Below are 19,717 nucleotides of genomic sequence, written 5' to 3'. Positions count from 1 at the left end.
CCTGCTGGGAGCTCTGCCACGAAAGGGCGGGACAAATCTAGATGCAGGAGTCTCGATCCTGGGTCTCACAGCAAAGGATGAAGAAGGAGCCCCTTTGCGAGCAGAGGACGCCATCAGGTCATGGGTGTCCTTCTGCACAAGCGAAGCAGCTATATCCTTAACCAGCTGTTGTGGAAACAAGGCCGCTGATAAGGGAGCAAAGAGTAGTTCTGATCTCTGACAGGGAGTAACTCCTGCCGAAAGGAAAGAGCAAAGGGTTTCTCTCTTCTTTAAGACTCCCGACGTAAAGGTGGAGGCGAGCTCATTGGAGCCATCGCGGATGGCTTTATCCATACAGGACATGATAAGTAAGGAAACATCTTGGTCGGCAGACGAGACCTTCCTACTTAATGCTCCTAATGACCAGTCAAGAAAGTTAAACACTTCAAAGGCCCTGAATACGCCTTTAAGCACATGGTCAAGGTCCGAGGAGGACCAACAAATCTTCGAGCGTCTCATGGCCAGGCGACGGGGAGAGTCTACTAGGCTTGAGAAGTCACCCTGGGCAGAGGCAGGGACTCCCAAGCCGAGAACTTCTCCCGTGTCATACCAGACGCTCCATCTAGAAGCAAGCTTAGAAGGAGGGAAGGCAAAGGCCGTCTTCCCCAAACTCCTCCTGGTATCCAATCAGTTGCCTAGAAGACGTAAAGCCCTCTTAGAAGAGCGAGAAAGCACTAGCTTAGTAAAGGCTGGCTTGGTAGCAGCTAAGCCTAGAGCAAACTCAGACGGAGGCGAACGAGGAGCAACAGCAACAAAGTGATCTGGAAAAAGATCCTTGAAAATCATCATGATCTTCTTAAAATCCATCGAAGGAGGAACCGCCTTAGGTTCATCTACATCTGAAGGATTATCATCAGGATGAGGATCAGCAATGTCCTCATCTGAAGGAGCTTCGTCCGACAACTGATGAGTCTCAAGCAAGGGAGAGACCTGCCTTGGTGGCAATGCTTGACAAGCAGAGTCCACACGCACCGGAGCATCAGTAGCAGTCCAGGACGCTACGTCATGTAACTGCTTAACAGACTGACTAGCAACAACAACAGGAGCGGGAGGACGCTCGACGTCAACTCGAGACTGCCTTGACTGCCTAGACTGAGCAGTCAAAACAACTCTTGACTGCGGTGCTTGACGCTCAACGTCAAAACAAGTCAACTTCGCTGGTTGGCGAACGTCCTGAACGTCAACAGGAGCATGCGGCAGCGGCTGAACGTCCACAAGCGGCTGAAAGTCAACACGGGACTGCATCGAGTGAGGCTCTACAAAACGTGACTGACGTGACTTTGTAACGTCAACGTCAACAGGACGAGCAAAGGCTCGTTTGGGCGGCTGACGGCCAGGATCTCGATCAGCTAAGCGGCGAGGATCATCGTGAACCTGTTCAGCAGAATAGTCCTCCATAAGAGAGGCAAGCTTACTCTGCATGTCTTGCAGTACAACCCATTTAGGATCAATGGGAATGGGTGCGGTAAGAGACGAGGGTAACGTCTGTGACTGCAAAACATTGCCTACACTAAGACTCTCGGAGCCTGTGTAACGCTTCTGTTTAGGCGGCGAGCAGTCTTCCGATGACTGCACAGGGTCAGAGCTGTCCCAATGGCTACAACCAGGATGCTGGACCTGTCCTGAAGGGACTGACTTTCTCTTTAAGGGTCTCGAAACCTTGCTCCACGGTTTCTTACGCGATAAGCCTTCGGATGACGAGGAGAAAACCGTCTCGCTCGTCTTATGGTAGGGGCGGTCTTGACGAGACACACCTGAAACCATAGAGGGAACGTCTGTTCGTTGGTTAAAGCCTCTCGAACCCATAAGTCCTACGACATTACTTCTCCCTGGGGCTTGGGAGCTTGCAAGAGGTCTCGGACTAGGCGAACGACAGGCACGAACAGACGAACCCTCGGTCGCATACTGATAACACTTTGCGTACTAATCACTTTCTCCCCACGATTTTCTAATGTGGCACTCTGACACTTTAACTCTTTTACGTCCGCCATGAGTTGATTACGGTCCGTAGCTAACGACTCAACTCTCTCGCCCAAAGCTTGAATGGCACGTAACATATCCCGCATTGATGGTTCCTGAGTGCTAGTAGAGGGTTCAGGCACAACTACTACTGGGGAAGGATTAGGTTCAGGGGCATGGGAGGAGGAAAATTCTAACGATCTAGAGGAACTTCTCCTCACCCTATCTCTCTCTAGCTTACGAGAATACTTGTCAAACTCAAGCCAATCGAATTCCGAAAGGCCCACGCACTCATCACACCGATCTCCTAATTGACAGGTTTTACCCCGACAATTAGAACACACAGTATGTGGGTCGAGAGAGGCCTTTGGAAGACGCTTATTACAATCCCTAGCATTACATTTACAAAATCTAGGAATTGGAGAAGGGTCAGCCATTTTGAAAAGTCAAAGAAAGTCCAAAAAACAATCCAAAGTCATCAACAATTAAATCTATCCAAAAAAGAGTTCAAGAGTTTAAGTTGAAGATTAAAAACCTGCACTGCGAAAGCTCAAACCAAAAAGAAGTACTTCACCAAGACTGTTGAAAAACTCCAGGTTAACAGCGAGTAATGGAATCAACTTGTCGATCAGACCGACAGAGAAGAACTGGAGCTGTTTACATGTATATGCGGTATCTGGCCGATAGTTGGCGCTGGTGGGCACACCCGCAACCTTCATAGCGATCGCTCGCGAGTTTTTGTGTTTTTCTGTCGAGCCGCCGGAGACGTCAGCTATTATATATTCACCGGCTAAGTTAAATATTTAAAAAGTTATGATAAATCACTATTTGTTCAACCTTGGAACTATTTGTATCAATAGCAACACAATTAGTATAAAAAAGGGGACTGTGGGCATTGAAGTCTCTCATCAATTAGTGATATTCTTGTATATTTTGGAATTCTTTAGTAAATTTTGCCAATTACATTACCGACTTTCTTTTGCAGGCATTCATAGCCCTAGACAATACCATTACACATTTCTCTGTGGGATGCAACATACCAAATTGGTCCAAGTATGAACAAAGAAGTCAAATCCTCAACCTCACCATACAAGGCAAAACACTTGGGAATATATTCAAATTTAGAATCTGAAAAGTTTTCGAAACTGCAATTACACATGACATTTAAGGTCAGAAACTTAACCCTCTTTAATACTTCAGAAGGCAATCTTAGTTTTTCTATGGCCAGCATAAGTTATATAAGCCTCAAAATCTTCCTTGCCATTTGAAAACTTCAATTTCATCAATTCAATAACTCCAAAGGGCTTTAAAAGAGTAAACAAGTCTTCTTTTCTAAATTTACATGTAACTTCCATGTAATATAAAAAGTTCCAGTGTTTTACAGTGGAGCTGCAGGTATCTAAAGAGCTATCTTTTTTAGTAGTGAGATCATCAACAGGAAGGCAGGATATGGTTGGAGAAGAATAGTTGGAAATATTTTCCTTACCGGCAGTAGCAGAGGTCGTCAACAGTGTCAGAGAGTGTGCTATAGGAATGGGGTAGGAGAAAGAGTACCAGTTTCTTGGGGTGGAAATAATCATAAAAATGAACAAAACAAATGGGAAAAATAGTTTAGTGAAAGAAAAGTTTAGAATGACACTAAAGCTTTGAGATCCCATTAACCCTTTATGAAATTAATTTCTCCATCAATGATACCAGTGAGATCTGACTCCCAAATATACACTCCCTCCCCTACCCAGGGGGGAGAGTACCACCACGATTAGAGTGGTTCAAGTGCTAGCCGAACCTGCCTGATGGGACTGAAAGCATTGCAAGAATACAATTATCCATGATACAATCATAGTAGCAGGCAAACCGGACACAATACCAAGAGTCCTACCTCTATAAAACCACCCCATCCCTTGAATCCGTAGACCAGTTTATCAAAGACAGTTGCACCTATCAATATGTGAATATTGTCATTTTTTTATTCTAAAAATTACCAGGAAGTTGGCCAAACCACCACAGCTCCCACGATTGGTTTAAAAAATAACTCCAATCCCAGCAATGGTATCCTTTCCAAAAAAAATCTAGACTGTGGAAAGAGGAAGAGAGGTTGGAAATCAAGTTAAGAAACAGTAGATAAAACATGAAGTAGATGGAAATAATAATGAAAAATAGAAAAAATATCTGAAAGATATTTTAAGTCAAAATGAAGAAAAAATTATCTAACAGTTAAAAAACTTTCTTGCCTGAATCAAGCATTCATCATGGAAAATAATGTTCAACGCCAAAGCAGAGTAATTTCAGCAAAGTACATGTATTCTTCAAGTAAATGGGGTTTCATCCTTGTGCACACAAGTATATTACGTTGTGGAACACAGTCCTCAATATTCTAGAATGTTAAAGTAAAAAATCCACTTCAATCTAATTCAAAATGTTATTTTTATAATAAAATAAATTTTTGAATATACTTACCCGGTGATTATATAAGCTGCAACTCTGTTGCTCGACAGAAAACTCTACGTTAAAAATCCGCCAGCGATCGCTATGCAGGTAGGGGGTGTACTTCAACAGCGCCATCTGTCGTGCAGGTACTCAGTACTCAATGTAAACAAAGAACTCAATTTTCTCCTCGGTCCACTGCGTCTCTATTGGGGAGGAAGGGAGGGTCCTTTAATATATAATCACCGGGTAAGTATATTCAAAAATTTATTTTATTATAAAAATAACATTTTTCAATATTTAACTTAGCCGGTGATTATATAAGCTGATTCACACCCAGGGGGGTGGGTAGAGACCAGCAATAAATGTTTACATTATTATGAGCTAAGGATTTTTTATTTCATTTTAGCAGTTATCAAAATAACAAACTTAAAATAAATAAGTACCTGGTAAGGAAGTCGACTTGAACAATTACTCTGCCTTTTTAAGTACGTCTTCCTTACGGAGCCTCGCGATCCTCTTAGGATGCTGAGCGACCCCTAGGAGCTGAAGTATCAAGGGTTGCAACCCATACAACAGGACCTCATCAAAACCTCTAATCTAGGCGCTTCTCAAGAAATGACTTTGACCACCCGCCAAATCAAGTAGGATGCGAAAGGCTTCTTAGCCTTCCGGACAACCCAAAAACAATAATAAAACATTTCAAGAGAAAGATTAAAAAGGTTATGGAATTAGGGAATTGTAGTGGTTGAGCCCTCACCCACTACTGCACTCGTTGCTACGAATGGTCCCAGAGTGTAGCAGTTCTCGTAAAGAGACTGGACATTCTTAAGATAAAAAGACGCGAACACTGATTTGCTTTTCCAATAGGTTGCGTCGATTATACTTTGCAGAGATCTATTTTGTTTAAAGGCCACGGAAGTTGCGACAGCTCTAACTTCGTGTGTCCTTACCTTCAGCAAAGCTTGGTCTTCCTCATTCAGATGGGAATGAGCTTCTCGTATTAACAGTCTGATAAAATAGGATAAAGCATTCTTTGACATAGGCAAAGATGGTTTCTTAACTGAACACCATAAAGCTTCAGACGGGCCTCGTAAAGGTTTAGTTCGTTTTAAATAGAACTTAAGAGCTCTTACAGGGCATAAGACTCTTTCTAGTTCATTTCCAACCATACGATAAGTTTGGAATATCGAACGATATTGGCCAAGGCCGAGAAGGCAGCTCGTTTTTGGCTAGAAAACCAAGTTGTAGAACATGTAGCCGTTTCGGATGAGAATCCGATGTTCTTGCTGAAGGCATGAATCTCACTGACTCTTTTAGCTGTGGCTAAGCATACCAGGAAAAGAGTCTTTAAGGTGAGATCTTTCAGGGAGGCTGATTGTAGCGGTTCGAACCTGTCTGACATAAGGAATCTTAGTACCACGTCTAAATTCCAACCAGGTGTAACCAAACGACGCTCCTTCGTGGTCTCAAAAGACTTAAGGAGGTCCTGTAGATCTTTATTGTTGGAAAGATCTAAGCCTCTGTGACGCAAGACTGATGCCAACATGCTTCTGTAACCCTTGATAGTGGGAGCTGAAAGAGATCGTTCTTTCCTCAGATATAAGAGGAAGTCAGCTATTTGAGTTACAGAGGTACTGGTCGAGGATACGGATACTGACTTGCACCAGTTTCGGAAGATTTCCCACTTCGATTGGTAGACTCTAAGGGTGGATGTTCTCCTTGCTATAGCAATCGCTCTGGCTGCCTCCTTCGAAAAGCCTCTAGCTCTCGAGAGTCTTTCGATAGTCTGAAGGCAGTCAGACGAAGAGCGTGGAGGCCTTGGTGTACCTTCTTTACGTGTGGCTGACGTAGAAGGTCCACCCTTAGGGGAAGTGTTCTGGGAACGTCTACTAGCCATCGAAGTACCTCGGTGAACCATTCTCTCGCGGGCCAGAGGGAAGCAACTAGCGTCAACCTTGTCCCTTCGTGAGAGGCGAACTTCTGCAGTACCTTGTTGACAATCTTGAACGGAGGGAATGCATATAGATCTAGATGTGACCAATCTAGGAGAAAGGCATCTATATGAACTGCTGCTGGGTCCGGGATTGGTGAGCAAAATATTGGGAGCCTCTTGGTCATCGAGGTTGCGAAGAGATCTATGGTTGGTTGGCCCCAGGTGGCCCAAAGTCTCTTGCATACATCCTTGTGGAGGGTCCATTCTGTTGGAATTATTTGTCCCTTCCGACTGAGACAATCTGCCATGACATTCAAGTTGCCTTGGATGAACCTCGTTACTAGTGATATGTCTAGACCTTTTGACCAGGTGAGGAGGTCCCTTGCGATCTCGTACAACGTCAGAGAGTAGGTCCCTCCTTGCTTGGAGATGTACGCCAAAGCCGTGGTGTTGTCCGAGTTCACCTCCACCACTTTGCCTTGAAGGAGAGACCTGAAGCTTTTCCAGGCCAGACGTACTGCCAGTAGCTCCTTGCAGTTGAAATGCATTGTCCTTTGACTCGAGTTCCATATTCCCGAGCATTCCCGACCGTCTAATGTCGCACCCCAGCCTACGTCCGATGCGTCCGAGAAGAGAACGTGGTTGGGAGTCTGAACAGTCAGGGGAAGACCCTCTCTTAGGTTGATATAGTCCTTTCACCAAGTCAGACAAGACTTTATCTTTTCGGAAACCGGGATCGAGACCGCTTCTAGCGTCTTGTCCTTTTTCCAGTGAAAAGCTAGATGGTATAGAAGAGGACGGAGGTGTAGTCTTCCTAGTGACACAAATTGATCCACGGATGACAGCGTCCCTACCAGACTCATCCACAGCCTGACTGAGCAGCGTTCCTTCTTCAGCATCTTCTGGATGGATAGCAGGGCTGGGGGCTGATCGTCTTGTTCAGCAACGTCCTCATCAGAGGGTTCCTCATCCGAAACTGATGAGGAAACGGCAACGGAGTGGGCAACGTCTGACTCGCTGAATCCGGTCGCACTGGCTGGATGCGTGACGGAGCCGGACGCAATATCATGGAACTGCTGCACAGTCTGTGAACTGTCAACAACCATGGGTGCGCGAGGAAGCACAGCGTCAACCCGAAACTGTCTAGACCGTCTGGGTTGTGCAGTCAACACCCTACCGGGTTGCTGAGGTTGACGCACTGCGTCACAACAAGTCACCTCTGCTGGTTGTTGAACGTCCTGAACGTCAACAACCATCTCCGAGCGTCGCTTAACGTCAACGTGCGGCTGGCAACCCACACTGGGTCGCATCGGTGGAGGAACCACCTCAACTGGCAGACGCGAGTAGGTTACCTCAGCGTCAACAGGGCGCACAACCGACCGGTTGGAAGGTTGTTGGCCAGAAGGTTCTTCTCCGCATTTAAGTCCTCTATCAAGGACGCAAGCTTGGACTGCATGTCTTGCAGCAAAGCCCATTTAGGGTCTACGGGAGCAGGTGTGGCAACAGACGGGGTTAGCGACTGAGGCGGAACCGTTTACCATCCCTGAAAGCCTTGTTATGCGTGACATAATAGTACAGCAAAACTTCAAAGGCTCGACAACAGCTGAGAAGTTGACCTGTAAACAACTTGGAGCGTCTCCTGGCTAGGCGCCAGGGAGAGTCTACCAGAATTGAGAAGTCTATCTGGGCAGAGGCATGAACTCCCAAGCCGAGAACTTCTCTCGTGTCATATCAGACTCTCGCTCTATAAACCAGTTTAAAAGAAGGGAAAGCAAAGGCTGTATCCCCCAAACTCCTCCTGGTGAAAAACCAGTCGCCTAGCCAACGTAACGCTCTCTAGGAGAGCGAGAGAGCACTAGCTTAAAAACAACGGCTTCGAAGTAGCTAGGCCTAGTGTAAGCTCTGACGTTTAGGCGAACGAGGAGCAGCAGTTACAAGATCTGGACGAAGATCCTTAAAAAAAATCATCATGATTTAATTAAAGTCCATAGGAGGCTAAGCAGCTTAAGGCTCCTCTCCATCTGACAGAGTCCTCAAGGGAATATCAGTAGGAGGGAGAACAGCAACTTCCTCATCTACAGGAACCTTGTCCGATAAAAGCTGAGTCTCTCACTGGTGCATTAGTAGCGGACCAGAACGCAACGTCATGTAACTGCTTGACAGTCTGTGAACTGTCAACAACTGAACTGTCAACCACAACAGGTGCGTGAGGACGTACAGCGTCCACTCGAGACTGCTTTGACTGCCTAGACTGAGCAGTCAAAACAACTCTAGAATGCGGAGGTTGACGCACAGCGTCAAAACAAGTCAACTCCGATTGTTAGTGAACGTCTAGAACGTCAACAGGAGCATCAGCCAGTGGCCTAACGTCCAAATGCGGCTGAAAAACCACACGAGACCGCATCGAGTGTGGTTCTAAACAACCTGACTGACGTGACTAAGCTACGCCAACGTCAACAGTAAGCACAAAGGAACGTTAGGTTGGCTGAAAGCCAGGATATCGATGAGATAAACGGCTAGACTCAACGGACTAATCGGCAGAATAGTCTTCCATAAGGGAGGCAAGCATATACTGCATGTTTTGCCATACAACCCCTTAAGGATCAACGGAAATGGTTGTGGTAATAGACGAGGGTAACGTCTGTGACCGCAACACTTTGCCTACAAAAAAAGACTTTCGGAGTCTGTGTTACGCTTTTGTTAGGCGGCGAGCAGTTATCCGATGACTGCATAGGGTCAGAGCTGTCCTAATGGCTGTAACCAGGACGCTGGACCTGTCCTGAAAGGACTGACTTTCGCTTAAGGGCTTCGAAACCTTGTGACAGGTTTCTTATGCGAAAAGCCTACGGATGGCGAGGAGAAACAACGTCTCTCTCGTCTTATGGTAGGGGAGATCTTGGTAAGAAACACCCGCTACCATAGAGGGAAAACGTCTGTTCGTTGGTCAAGGCCTCTCGAACCCATAAGTCTTTTGACATTACTTCTCCCCTGGGCTTGGGAGCTTGCAAGAGGTCCCGGACTAGGTGAACGACAGGCACGAACAGACGAACCCTCGGACGCAACACTGTAACACTTTGCGCCTCGGACGCAACACTGTAACACTTTGCGCATATCACTTTATCACTTCGATTTTCTGTTTTGCACTTATTTCTACCTGAAACACGCAATTCTACCCTTCATTAAAAGGTAGTAATTGCGAAATTAGTCGTATAATGCAAGCTCATTGATACCAGCAAAAAACAGAAAACATATTTTAAGATAAAAAGAAAAATCAGTGGCTGGGAAAGAGACTAAACACTAGTTCATATAACTACGTTTTCAATCTCTCACCGCACATAGCCTGGGGACGAGAATAAAAACCTAAAAACGTTTTATCCTTCCTCCCCGTACAGAGACTAGGGACGAGAGTAACACGAGAACAACGTTACCCGCTTGAACGGAACGTTTTCTCTCCTCTCTCTCCCTCCGTCTCTATCTCTCTCTCTCTTTCTCTCTTGATTTCGCACCTAAGAGAAGAGCCCAATTATATATCGTCAAAAAAACATGTTATTTGACTAAAGGAAAAAACTGAAAGGTTTTTCAAATAAAAAGTTCCTTTAAATTAGAATTTAAAACATTAAAGCTAAGAAAGAATGAACAAAACGTCAGAATCGATTTACTCTTACTGCAAAGTGAAACCGTGATACACTCTCTCTCTATCGTAACGATAGAGCGCATGTTGAACGTCCTGAACGTCAACAACTGCGTACTGTAGTATAAAAAACTAAACGTTAGTTCATCTTTGAAAACAGTACGAAGACTATCAAAGAAATTCTTTCATAAAATATTACATTTAAAAAGTTTTAAATTCTTTAAAAGCTAAATACGATATAAAGGGCTCAACGTTGATTAACTTCGGTTCCAAGTTAGGACCGCCTACTATCAGGAAAGGTCGCATATAAACAAAACATTAAAATTTATTTTTATATGTTTATAATAAATGGAAAGTTAATCGAAGAGGCCTAATAAAGGCGGAGAGATATAAAATATATAGATCTATAACGTGATAAGATAATTACTAAAAGCCTAAACACACTTCCGTCTAAGGGAAGGGTCGGCCATTTAAAAGTGAAAGAAAGTCCATACTCTCTTTGTCACCATAATTAAATCTATCCAAAACGAGTTCAAGTTTTGAGATGAAGATAAAACACCTGCATAGCGAAAGCTCAAAACTAGAATAGTGTACTTCACCAAATAGTTGTGAAAACAAATCCAGTTAGCAACAGCGAATTAGTAGGTCTTGCCGGTAGCCCGACAGAGAGAAAATTGAGTTCTTTGTTTACATTGAGTACTGAGTACCTGCACGACAGATGGCGCTGTTGAAGTACACCCCCTACCTGCATAGCGATCGCTGGCGGATTTTTAACGTAGAGTTTTCTGTCGAGCAACAGAGTTGCAGCTTATATAATCACCGGCTAAGTTAAATATTGAAAAATGTCTTTCATTACTTTTTGTTGAACAGTCTTATAAATCTTGATATGATCCTAAAGTGAGCATTAGTTAACTAGAAAACTTTCACAATACTTATTAATAAAAAAATTATAATGTAAAAATCATTCTCTATTAAATAATATTTATAATAAGATAGTTTTAAACAAACTAAAGCCAATACCATGAAGTGACTTTTACAAGCATCATAAAATCAAATCACTGTACCTTATTGAATCCATTCCTAATCTCTCAGCATAATTCAGGATTGCCCAACACTTGATATTTTCACTTTGAAAAAATTTCCTGTCTTTAATATTCCACTGCCCATTAAATGGCACAATAGCATCACCAGTGCTCATCTTCAATGGAGGGGCAGGAAGAACTCGACCAGTTAACTCGACGGGCTGAAAAATATAATAATAATGTATGGTGTTTTGAAAGTAGGAAAGGACAGAGGCAAAACGTTTCGTAATCATTAGTTGTTTGCAAAAATTGCAAATAATTACAACTTCCAAATGTTTTTTTCATCACAATAATAATGTAGCCAACTGTACTTTCCATTAAAACCTACTGTAACAAAAACTATCAAAGAGGTGAACTAAAAATAAAAAACTTAAATCGAAAACACTTCTGGTCAGAGGAATTCCAGATAAGGGACTTTCAACCTGTACTAAGATAAAAAGCAAATTCTACTGCCCATAGTGAACTGGTGTATTGACGGCCATGATTTCACATAAAGACTACAGTCAAATTAAACAAACCTTGTCCAGGAAGCTGAATCCCAAGTCCTTCATCAATTCATTCTGCGTAAGTTTCTTGTTTTGAGAAATTTTATTTATGTTATTCAGCCTTTTCTGGGGTGGTTTCGCTGTAAACGATAAGAAGTTAGCAAGTTCTCTAGTAGATACACTCTGGCGTTTCACCTTTTGACCTTTGGCAATCTCACAACACTGCAACAAAAACTAAGTTACAGAAATTTTGATATACAACATAAATATACACAAATTTACATGTTCAACACCAAACAGACCCCACTTGTTACTTGAAAGAAAAAAACTGGGTCTACGACAGTCAGAAGGGATTGTTTTCCTGCCAGGCCGCTACAGGCTGTTCTTTTACCTCCCCATAAGTTTTCACAAACATGACAAATTCGAAGATAATTTGTATTTTTCCTAACCATACAAACCTTAGCTATTTACAAAGGGTTATTACTTTTAGCGTAGCTGAAATGGCGAGCCATTAGAATTTAACGAGGGTGTATTACCCCCCGCGCTAGTTAGCGGGGGGGTAGGGGAGTGGTAGCTAGCTACCCCTCCTCCCCCTCACACACACGTGAATACTCACTTTCACTTAGAGGTAGGACTTGTCTTGGAGGACAGGGCTGGCGGGCAAATATGTGTAAATAGCTAAGGTTTGTATGGTTAGGAAAAATACAAATTATCTTCGAATTTGTCATTTGTTCCGTATCCGAAATACAAACCACGCTATTTACAAAGGGTGACTTATCCCTTAGGAAGGGTGGAAAGTCCCCAGCCATACTGGCTTTGGCTTTACCCGGGGACTCAGAATCCGAGTGAGTCGCACTCGAGAAAAGGAGTCCCTGCACCTCACAAGTTCCTTGCTCCGCAAGGAGCCATGTGGCCTACGTAAGCTTGTGTGTGAAGGAAGAAGTGTGACCCGTCTTAGGCAGTTGACCTGGAGTTCCAGAAGGAACTCTGGGTTAGGACGTTCCCAATACCACCTCGTCAGGGTATGGGGGACGCGACAGTATTGACTCAATACTCGGAACACAAGGAAGCATGGTTTACCTGCAGAGGTTCGAGGTCAGCTATGCAGAGACCAGGATGCTGCTTCCCCGTAGAGGGGATGATGAAGAAAGAAGTAAGGGCCAGACATACTTCTTTCGTTCATGCAGACTAAAACCTGATAACAATGCCCTCAACCTTCTGCTACCTGTCCAAAAAGGAGCCTGAGGTTAGACCAGCTGTTGTGTAGCCACCACAGAGCGATAGAAAACGTATCGAGACTCCTGTGGGTCACGCCCTGCAGGAAGCGGGCTGCGAAGGTCATCAGACGCTTCCAGACTCCAGCTTGTAGCACCTGCGTCACAGAGTAGTATTACTCGAAGGCGAGGACGTTGCGATGTATCCAACATCGTGCTGTAGGGCGACGTGACGGGGGAGGGTTTGAAGACAGGTCGAGATGAATGTACTCGAGTCTGGGCTGAAGAGGTATACTGGTGACTCTCCCCCCATGTCCTCCATGTGTTCCCAAATCGGCTGCAACTGAGGCCAAACTGCAGCTGTTCCCAGCGCTAACCTCTCGATTCCTTACTGGCAAGAAAGAGAAGGTCTTGGGACATAACACACAGAATGGAGACTCGAAATCTTGAATGAATCGGACCGAAGGGTCGGGACCCTCAGATTCTGAGTCTAGCCAACAACTCAGGAGCGAGCCTGAATGTTGCCTTCCCCTCTTCCTTAAAAAGGGGGGAGTAGTAAGAGACCAAGAAGATTGCTTACACACTGGCCGTGGCCAGAGTGAGCAGAAGACCCAAGGCGGAATACAATCCGAGGCCTGTCGTAAAAGGGTCTTGAGAAGATCTCTTAAAGGACTAAAAGTCCGAGCCATGCTCCAAGTTGGAGGTCTTCCTCCGACTAGGGCAGGGACGATCGTAGCTTCGCATGAGCGAGGATAGATCCAGCGGGCAGGAAAAAGTTATTCCTTTAAGCCTGAAGGTCAGGGAAAGGCTGAGCGACAGGCTTCATTGCCGAGAGCGGAAAGGAGCTTCCTCCCGCCGAAAGGCAATAAGACCGTTATTGCTGGAGAAGAGGCCTCACGGGAAGAGGTATATCTCCCACGGCACCCACCACCTTAGACTCTTCACTTTGCCTGGGAGACCCCTGTGGATGACTATCGCAGATGACGCGACCTCCGTACCGCGACTGTAGCGGGTTGTCTCTTCTAGAGGAGGAAGCGTAGTGTCTCCAGGCATGAAGCCGAAGCGATGCCCCGGTTCGGGAGAGATGTCGCAGTGTGGTTGCTTGAGTAGTCTGCGCCGTGGGAGAAGCTCTCCCGGGAGTTCCGTCAGGGGAAGCAGAGGGTCCAGAAACCGTTCTGCGCATAGTCCCAGTGGAGCTCTCCCATTGAAAGGTTGACAGACAACCTGGTTTTGTTGAGACCCATTGTCCGCAGACAAAAAGGAGGGAAGACGCAGGCGTCGAATTTGTCCCACCATCACCGGAATGCATCTTGCCAGAGTCTCGGGGTCTGAGACTGGGGGTAAGACTAGTGGAAGCTTGAGGTTCCAAGGTGTTGCGATCAGGTCCCCCAGACCAGCACTTGCTGGTTACCCAAGGTCAAAGACCCCTAGGTACACTCTCTCTATGAGGCTCTGCTCGGATAGTCTGAGAGAGACATTCCCCTGCCTGGAATGAGAGAGCCGATGGTGGAATTGAGAGAATCTCAATCATCCCGGTATCTCTACTACAAGATGTGAAGGTGTGAAAATGCGTCCCCTGCTGGTTAGGATGAAGTCGACGCGCAACGGGGCGACTTGGCAGGAGCTGTAGGATCTGAAGAGGGGCCAGACTAAGGCCCTTAAGCCTGCCTGAATGATGGAGAGGTATCCTTCAGGTCTTGACCATAGGCCTGGACCGGAACATGGCCCCCCCCCCCCTTTCCTTTGACGAGTCCGAGAACCGCATCAAGAATGTGGGGAAAGGACGAGAATATCCACTACCATCAAGAGGCTCCATAGGTCAACACCCATTGCAGGTCTAATAGTTCCGCTGGTCCCATAGGGCCAGGGAGTCCGGTTAAACATTGCCTGAAGCCACCGGGACTTGGATCGCCCCACATGGAACTTATCCTGAGGCGACCGTTCGGACTATAGACGGGTCAATGAGGAAAGAAGAACTAGGAAACGTTCCAAGGTAGGGCTGAAAGCTCTGCTTGACTGAGAACAGGTACTGCGACTCTCCTCAGTCTTGCCACAGTCAACCGAAAAGAAGGCTCGGAGGATGCGGTAACAGAATCTGGCGTCCCCAGGTGGTCACCCATCCAAGTACCGACGTTGCTTAACCTCGCTGGACGGACGAGAAGCGGGGTTTCCAATGTGGTAAGGCGGTTGACTCAAAATCATGGCCAGATACTCCAGATGTTGAGGCAGAGGAAGAGAAGGCTCCAAGCAAAATACCATGAGCCCACACTCATGGTCACATTCCGGAAGCTAGTCCCGGCGCTGAAGAAGGTCGAAACCCGAGCCTACCGGAGTTGACCAGCCCTCCAAACAGCAGAGGAGGCGGAAGCCTGCACCTGAGCGGCCAAGAGGAAGGCAGGGAGAGTTCTCTGGGGAAACAAACCTGCTATGCCACGGCGGGATAGCCACACTGCATCATAAGCAGGAATACTTGCAGTCTAGGCTGAATTCGACGAGCACCCTGGAAGATGGATGAATGGAAACTGAAAGTACCCGTCCTTCCGATCCAGGGTTAAAGGAGTCCTGTCGCCTCGTTACCAGTCTGATCGATTCTGCTGGTCTACGCTGGCCGAAGTTTGTTCGACAAACTTGATCAGGACTGAGAGGTCGACTATGGACATCCCCTCTCAGATCCTTCCTTACAAGAAAGGATCGACTGAGGGGACCGGGGGTGAAGCCGTCGATGATCCTAAGGAAGACCTTCGCCTAAGGTATGGATCATTCTGCCCAACCGGGCAACTCTGCTGACGCTATGGCATAGAGGTTCAGAGACACTGAATTCGCTGACAGAGACAGCAGGCGCGATATCCTTGGCTACTCACAGAGATTGTGCGGGAATGGGCATCGGGAAGCTGTCATTCGGATGAGTAACCTTAAGCATCCTCCCAGCGAAAAAACCTGCAATCCTAGAGTTCGTGAACTCCTTTTAGGCCTATGCCCCCCCCGGGGGAATCTCCCGTGCCATCTGTTCCTGACAGGAGGAAACTGCAATTGGACACCTTGTCCCAGTTGTCGTAGCCGATAACTTAGGCCGACGTGGTTGAAAGAAAAGGGCGCTGGAGCCCTGCAGAGTCTGGAAGAAAGTGCCTTGGAGGAGTGAAACCGGAAGTCGATTTACTCCGCACAGCAGCTGTCTAAGTCTCTGTCCTTGGGCACAGACAAAACTCTTCTCAAGGATGGAAGGGTGTCTGAGGTCGTCGACCTCCACAGATGAGACACCCGAAGGAAGCCTTCAGTCAGCGCGTCCAGATGGTACAACATCGAGCTTGTCCGCAAGTAGATACTTAACGACGAAAGGCCAAGGTGTCTGAGCTCGAGAGGAGGAAAGTACCCTTGATCTTCCTGTAGCTTCCTTGAACCAAACCTCGGGCCGTAACCGAGGAGGGAAAGAACTTGGTAAGCTCCCAGAGGAAGAGGTAAGCAGTCACCCCTTGTCCGATGGAGAAATCTTGAACGGAAAGCCCCCCCGCCAAAAATCCTTCCAGGGCAGGAGAAGGAGAGAGTACTCGTACAGGAGAGGGGACCCTCGAGACCGAGCTCTTGGGAACCAACTTCGCCCTGGGGGAAGTCACCACGAAGTCCACTCCTCTCTTTCTCTTCAGCGTAGGAGAGACAGCCGCTGGTTTGTTACCCTGGCCGGCGAGTAATGGTTTCATAACCCTCATTAACGCCCGTGCCAGCGGACCAAACCATGTCTGCTGCTCCAAGGACACAGAGTCCGAAATCCTCGCTAAGGTGAAAGGGATCGGGCGATCCTTTGGAGTGGACCCGACGGTACCTGCCTGAAAAGAAGGTGGGGAAGAATGCTGTACTGACCTGTCTTCGTCCTGCACTACCAACCTGTGCTTGGATGGAGGTGATCCCGAGTGCCGTCTAGGAGCACGCGTCCCTGCTGCTACCACCGGCTGTGGAATTCGCCGCAAAACTATGGTCGCGCGAGGGCGAACGGTTGCGCAAAGGCGAACAGTCGCGCAAAGGCGAATGGTCGCGCGGGCGCGCAGGCGAGCGATCGCGCGGGCGCGCAGGCGAGCGATCGCGCGGGCGCGCAGGCGAGCGATCGCGCGGGCGCGCAGGCGCGCAGGCGAGTGGGCAGGTAAATGAACACGTGTCCGAGGCGACGAACGCAAGCGATGGCGTGACGGCGAGGGATCGTGCTGCCGCGTAGGTGAAGAAGATCGCTGGCGATAATGACCGCGTGATGGTAAGCGATGGCGAGCAGCATGTGTAGGTGAATGATCGCGTGAAAGGGTGCGATGGTGATCAGCATCCGCAGGAGGGCGATCGTTCAGGGTTGTGCGATGAGGAGCAGCATGCGTAAGCGGGCAATCGTGCAGGGTTGTGCGATGGCGAGCAGCATGCGCAGGTGAATGATCGCGTGAAAAGGTGCGATGGTGATCAGCATCCGCAGGAGGGCGATCGTTCAGGGTTGTGCGATGAGGAGCAGCATGCGTAAGCGGGCAATCGTGCAGGGTTGTGCGATGGCGAGCAGCATGCGCAGGTGAATGATCGCGTGAAAAGGTGCGATGGTGATCAGCATCCGCAGGAGGGCGATCGTTCAGGGTTGTGCGATGAGGAGCAGCATGCGTAAGCGGGCAATCGTGCAGGGTTGTGCGATGGCGAGCAGCATGCGCAGGTGAATGATCGCGTGAAAGGGTGCGATGGTGATCAGCATCCGCAGGAGGGCGATCGTTCAGGGTTGTGCGATGAGGAGCAGCATGCGTAAGCGGGCGATCGTGCAGGGTTGTGCGATGGCGAGCAGCATGCGCAGGTGAATGATCGCGTGAAAGGGTGCGATGGTGATCAGCATCCGCAGGAGGGCGATCGTTCAGGGTTGTGCGATGAGGAGCAGCATTCGTAATCAGCATCTGCAGTTGAGGGTCGCGCGATGGCGATCAGCATCCGCAGTTGAGGGTCGCGCGATGGCGATCAGCATCCGCAGTTGAGGGTCGCGCGATGGCGATCAGCATCCGCAGTTGAGGGTCGCGCGATGGCGATCAGCATGCGCAGGTGAGCTAGTAGCTGGCGAACCATGTTCCTTCAGAAGTGTTGGAGAACGTTGGCGTGCCAGCTGTAACACACGTGGGCGATCCGGAGATCGCTGGCGAGCTGATGATCGCTGGCGAGCTGATGATCGCTGACGAGCTGATGATCGCTGACGAGCAGAAGGCTACGCGTGGAAGCCTGCGCAAAGAAGAAGTCCTTGACCCCGACCTGAACCGAAGTTCTAGATCGCGAGGGCGAACGTGGGCGCACAGGGCACGTAACAGGAACCGCAGGGAAGATCATCTTGAAAGCGCTGACGAACAGGAGAGCGCTGATGAGCAGAAGGGCGCGCAGGGAAACCCTGACACGCAAGGGAAGAACCCCCGTGGGGGCAACCCTTTGCCCCGAAGGAATCGTTGTCCGCCGGGAGACTGATGTCCGTCGGAAGACCGCTGTCCGTCGGGCAGACCGTTGTCCGTCGGGAAGACCGTTGCCCGTCGGAAGACGAGATCAGACTGCTGTCCATCTGCACCAAGGCGGAAGATCGTGAAAAAAGGAGTGTAGGCTGCAAACGGAGATCCAAAAGGGCGCCTCAAGCACCCTTATAGGGAGATGAGAGGCCCTTACGACGAGGCGGACGGAGGGCCTTACGGCGAGGGAGGCCAACAGCAACAGCAACAGAAGAAACCTCCGAAGAGGAGTCTCTATGAGTGTACTCTCTCGCGAACGAAAGAGAAACACTTCGAGGAAGAGACTGGTCAGCCAGTGACCTAAAAGGAGCAATCCTCCGAAGAGGAGCTCCTGCAGTTGCCCAGCCCCTTGAGCGAAACTGCAGGTGCGACCGCTCAGCACCAAGAGCATAGTCGCACGAAAAAAAAAAAAGGCAAGAGAAGAACCCCCAAAAGGGGAAAAACTCAAGCCTGGACAGGAAAAACTTCCCTCGGAAGGAAAGTTATCCGCCCAAGGAGGCAAGCCTCCTGACTGTTCTAAAATGAACTGGAGAGCTGTCCGTCGACACGGGAGTACTACCAGTAGAAGGAGACACGCCCCTGACGAAAATACAAGGGGGGAGGCAGCAACAGCCGAATCCCCAGGACTCAACCAGACAGCTCACACCGTTGCTATATTACAGAAACGAACTAGATCGGTAACTGTAAAAAAATAAAACAAATAATATTAGTACACATTCATTCCCCCGGGAAGGCTCCGAAGAGGAATCCCGAGGGAAAGGAACAAGAATTACACAACAGGCACGTGCCCTCACAACCACTTACAATCGCGGAAGGAGAGCTGTAACCAAAACAGAATTATAACAATTATAATTATGTAACTATGTAATTATGTAATTAAAAAATGAATGAACACTAAAGAAAGAACGAAAACCCCGAAAGGAATCGTTCTACAAGCTGAAAAAAAAAAAACAACTACAATTAGATTCATAACTAATTGATACAAACGTACGCGTAGCAACCCCCCACACGGAAAGGAAGCTAGGCTACAAGGGCGTAGTAACACGTAGTAAAAGGGTGAACGACCTCAAGAGAGAGAGAGAGAGAGAGAGAGAAAGACATAAGTCAAACTCGATCGCCACCCATAAAATACGCCGTGGTGGCCTAACTGCCGAGGCCTCCACGTAGATATCGTACACTACACACACACATCTGAAAAGGAAACTTACTTATTTCTATACTCAAATATATATACAAACATGAAAACATGTTTACATATATATTGAGTAAAAGAAAAGTAAGCGATTAAGTAAAGACAAAACAGACAATGGCTGCCAAGCGAGGACCAAGACAGAGACGTCTGTCACAGTCCGAGCCAAAAGTGAAAGTGAGTATTCACGTGTGTGTGAGGGGGAGGAGGGGTAGCTAGCTACCACTCCCCTACCCCCCCGCTAACTAGCGCGGGGGGTAATACAC

At 47.6% G+C, this 19,717-nt stretch overlaps 1 protein-coding gene across 2 annotated transcripts in view; it reads right to left on the bottom strand.

The window, feature by feature from the left end:
* The window catches only part of LOC137654496 (protein argonaute-3-like), a 188,513-nt gene that overhangs the window by 71,462 nt on the left and 97,334 nt on the right, over positions 1 to 19,717 (bottom strand). For both annotated transcript variants that reach the window (XR_011046643.1, XM_068388165.1), the window contains exons 8-9: positions 11,590 to 11,778; positions 11,054 to 11,232 (exon numbers count right to left, since the gene is read on the bottom strand). Coding sequence is in view for 1 of the 2 variants with exons in the window: in XM_068388165.1 (XP_068244266.1) it covers positions 11,054 to 11,232; positions 11,590 to 11,778 (368 nt within the window). In the remaining variant the exon portion in view is untranslated. The remainder of the gene's footprint in view (positions 1 to 11,053; positions 11,233 to 11,589; positions 11,779 to 19,717) is intronic.

Source organism: Palaemon carinicauda, chromosome 15 (assembly GCF_036898095.1).
Source record: "Palaemon carinicauda isolate YSFRI2023 chromosome 15, ASM3689809v2, whole genome shotgun sequence".
Taxonomy (NCBI): Eukaryota; Metazoa; Arthropoda; class Malacostraca; order Decapoda; family Palaemonidae; genus Palaemon; species Palaemon carinicauda.
The sequence above is the reverse complement of the archived record's forward strand: the minus strand, read 5'-3'. Positions and strand labels throughout refer to the sequence as shown.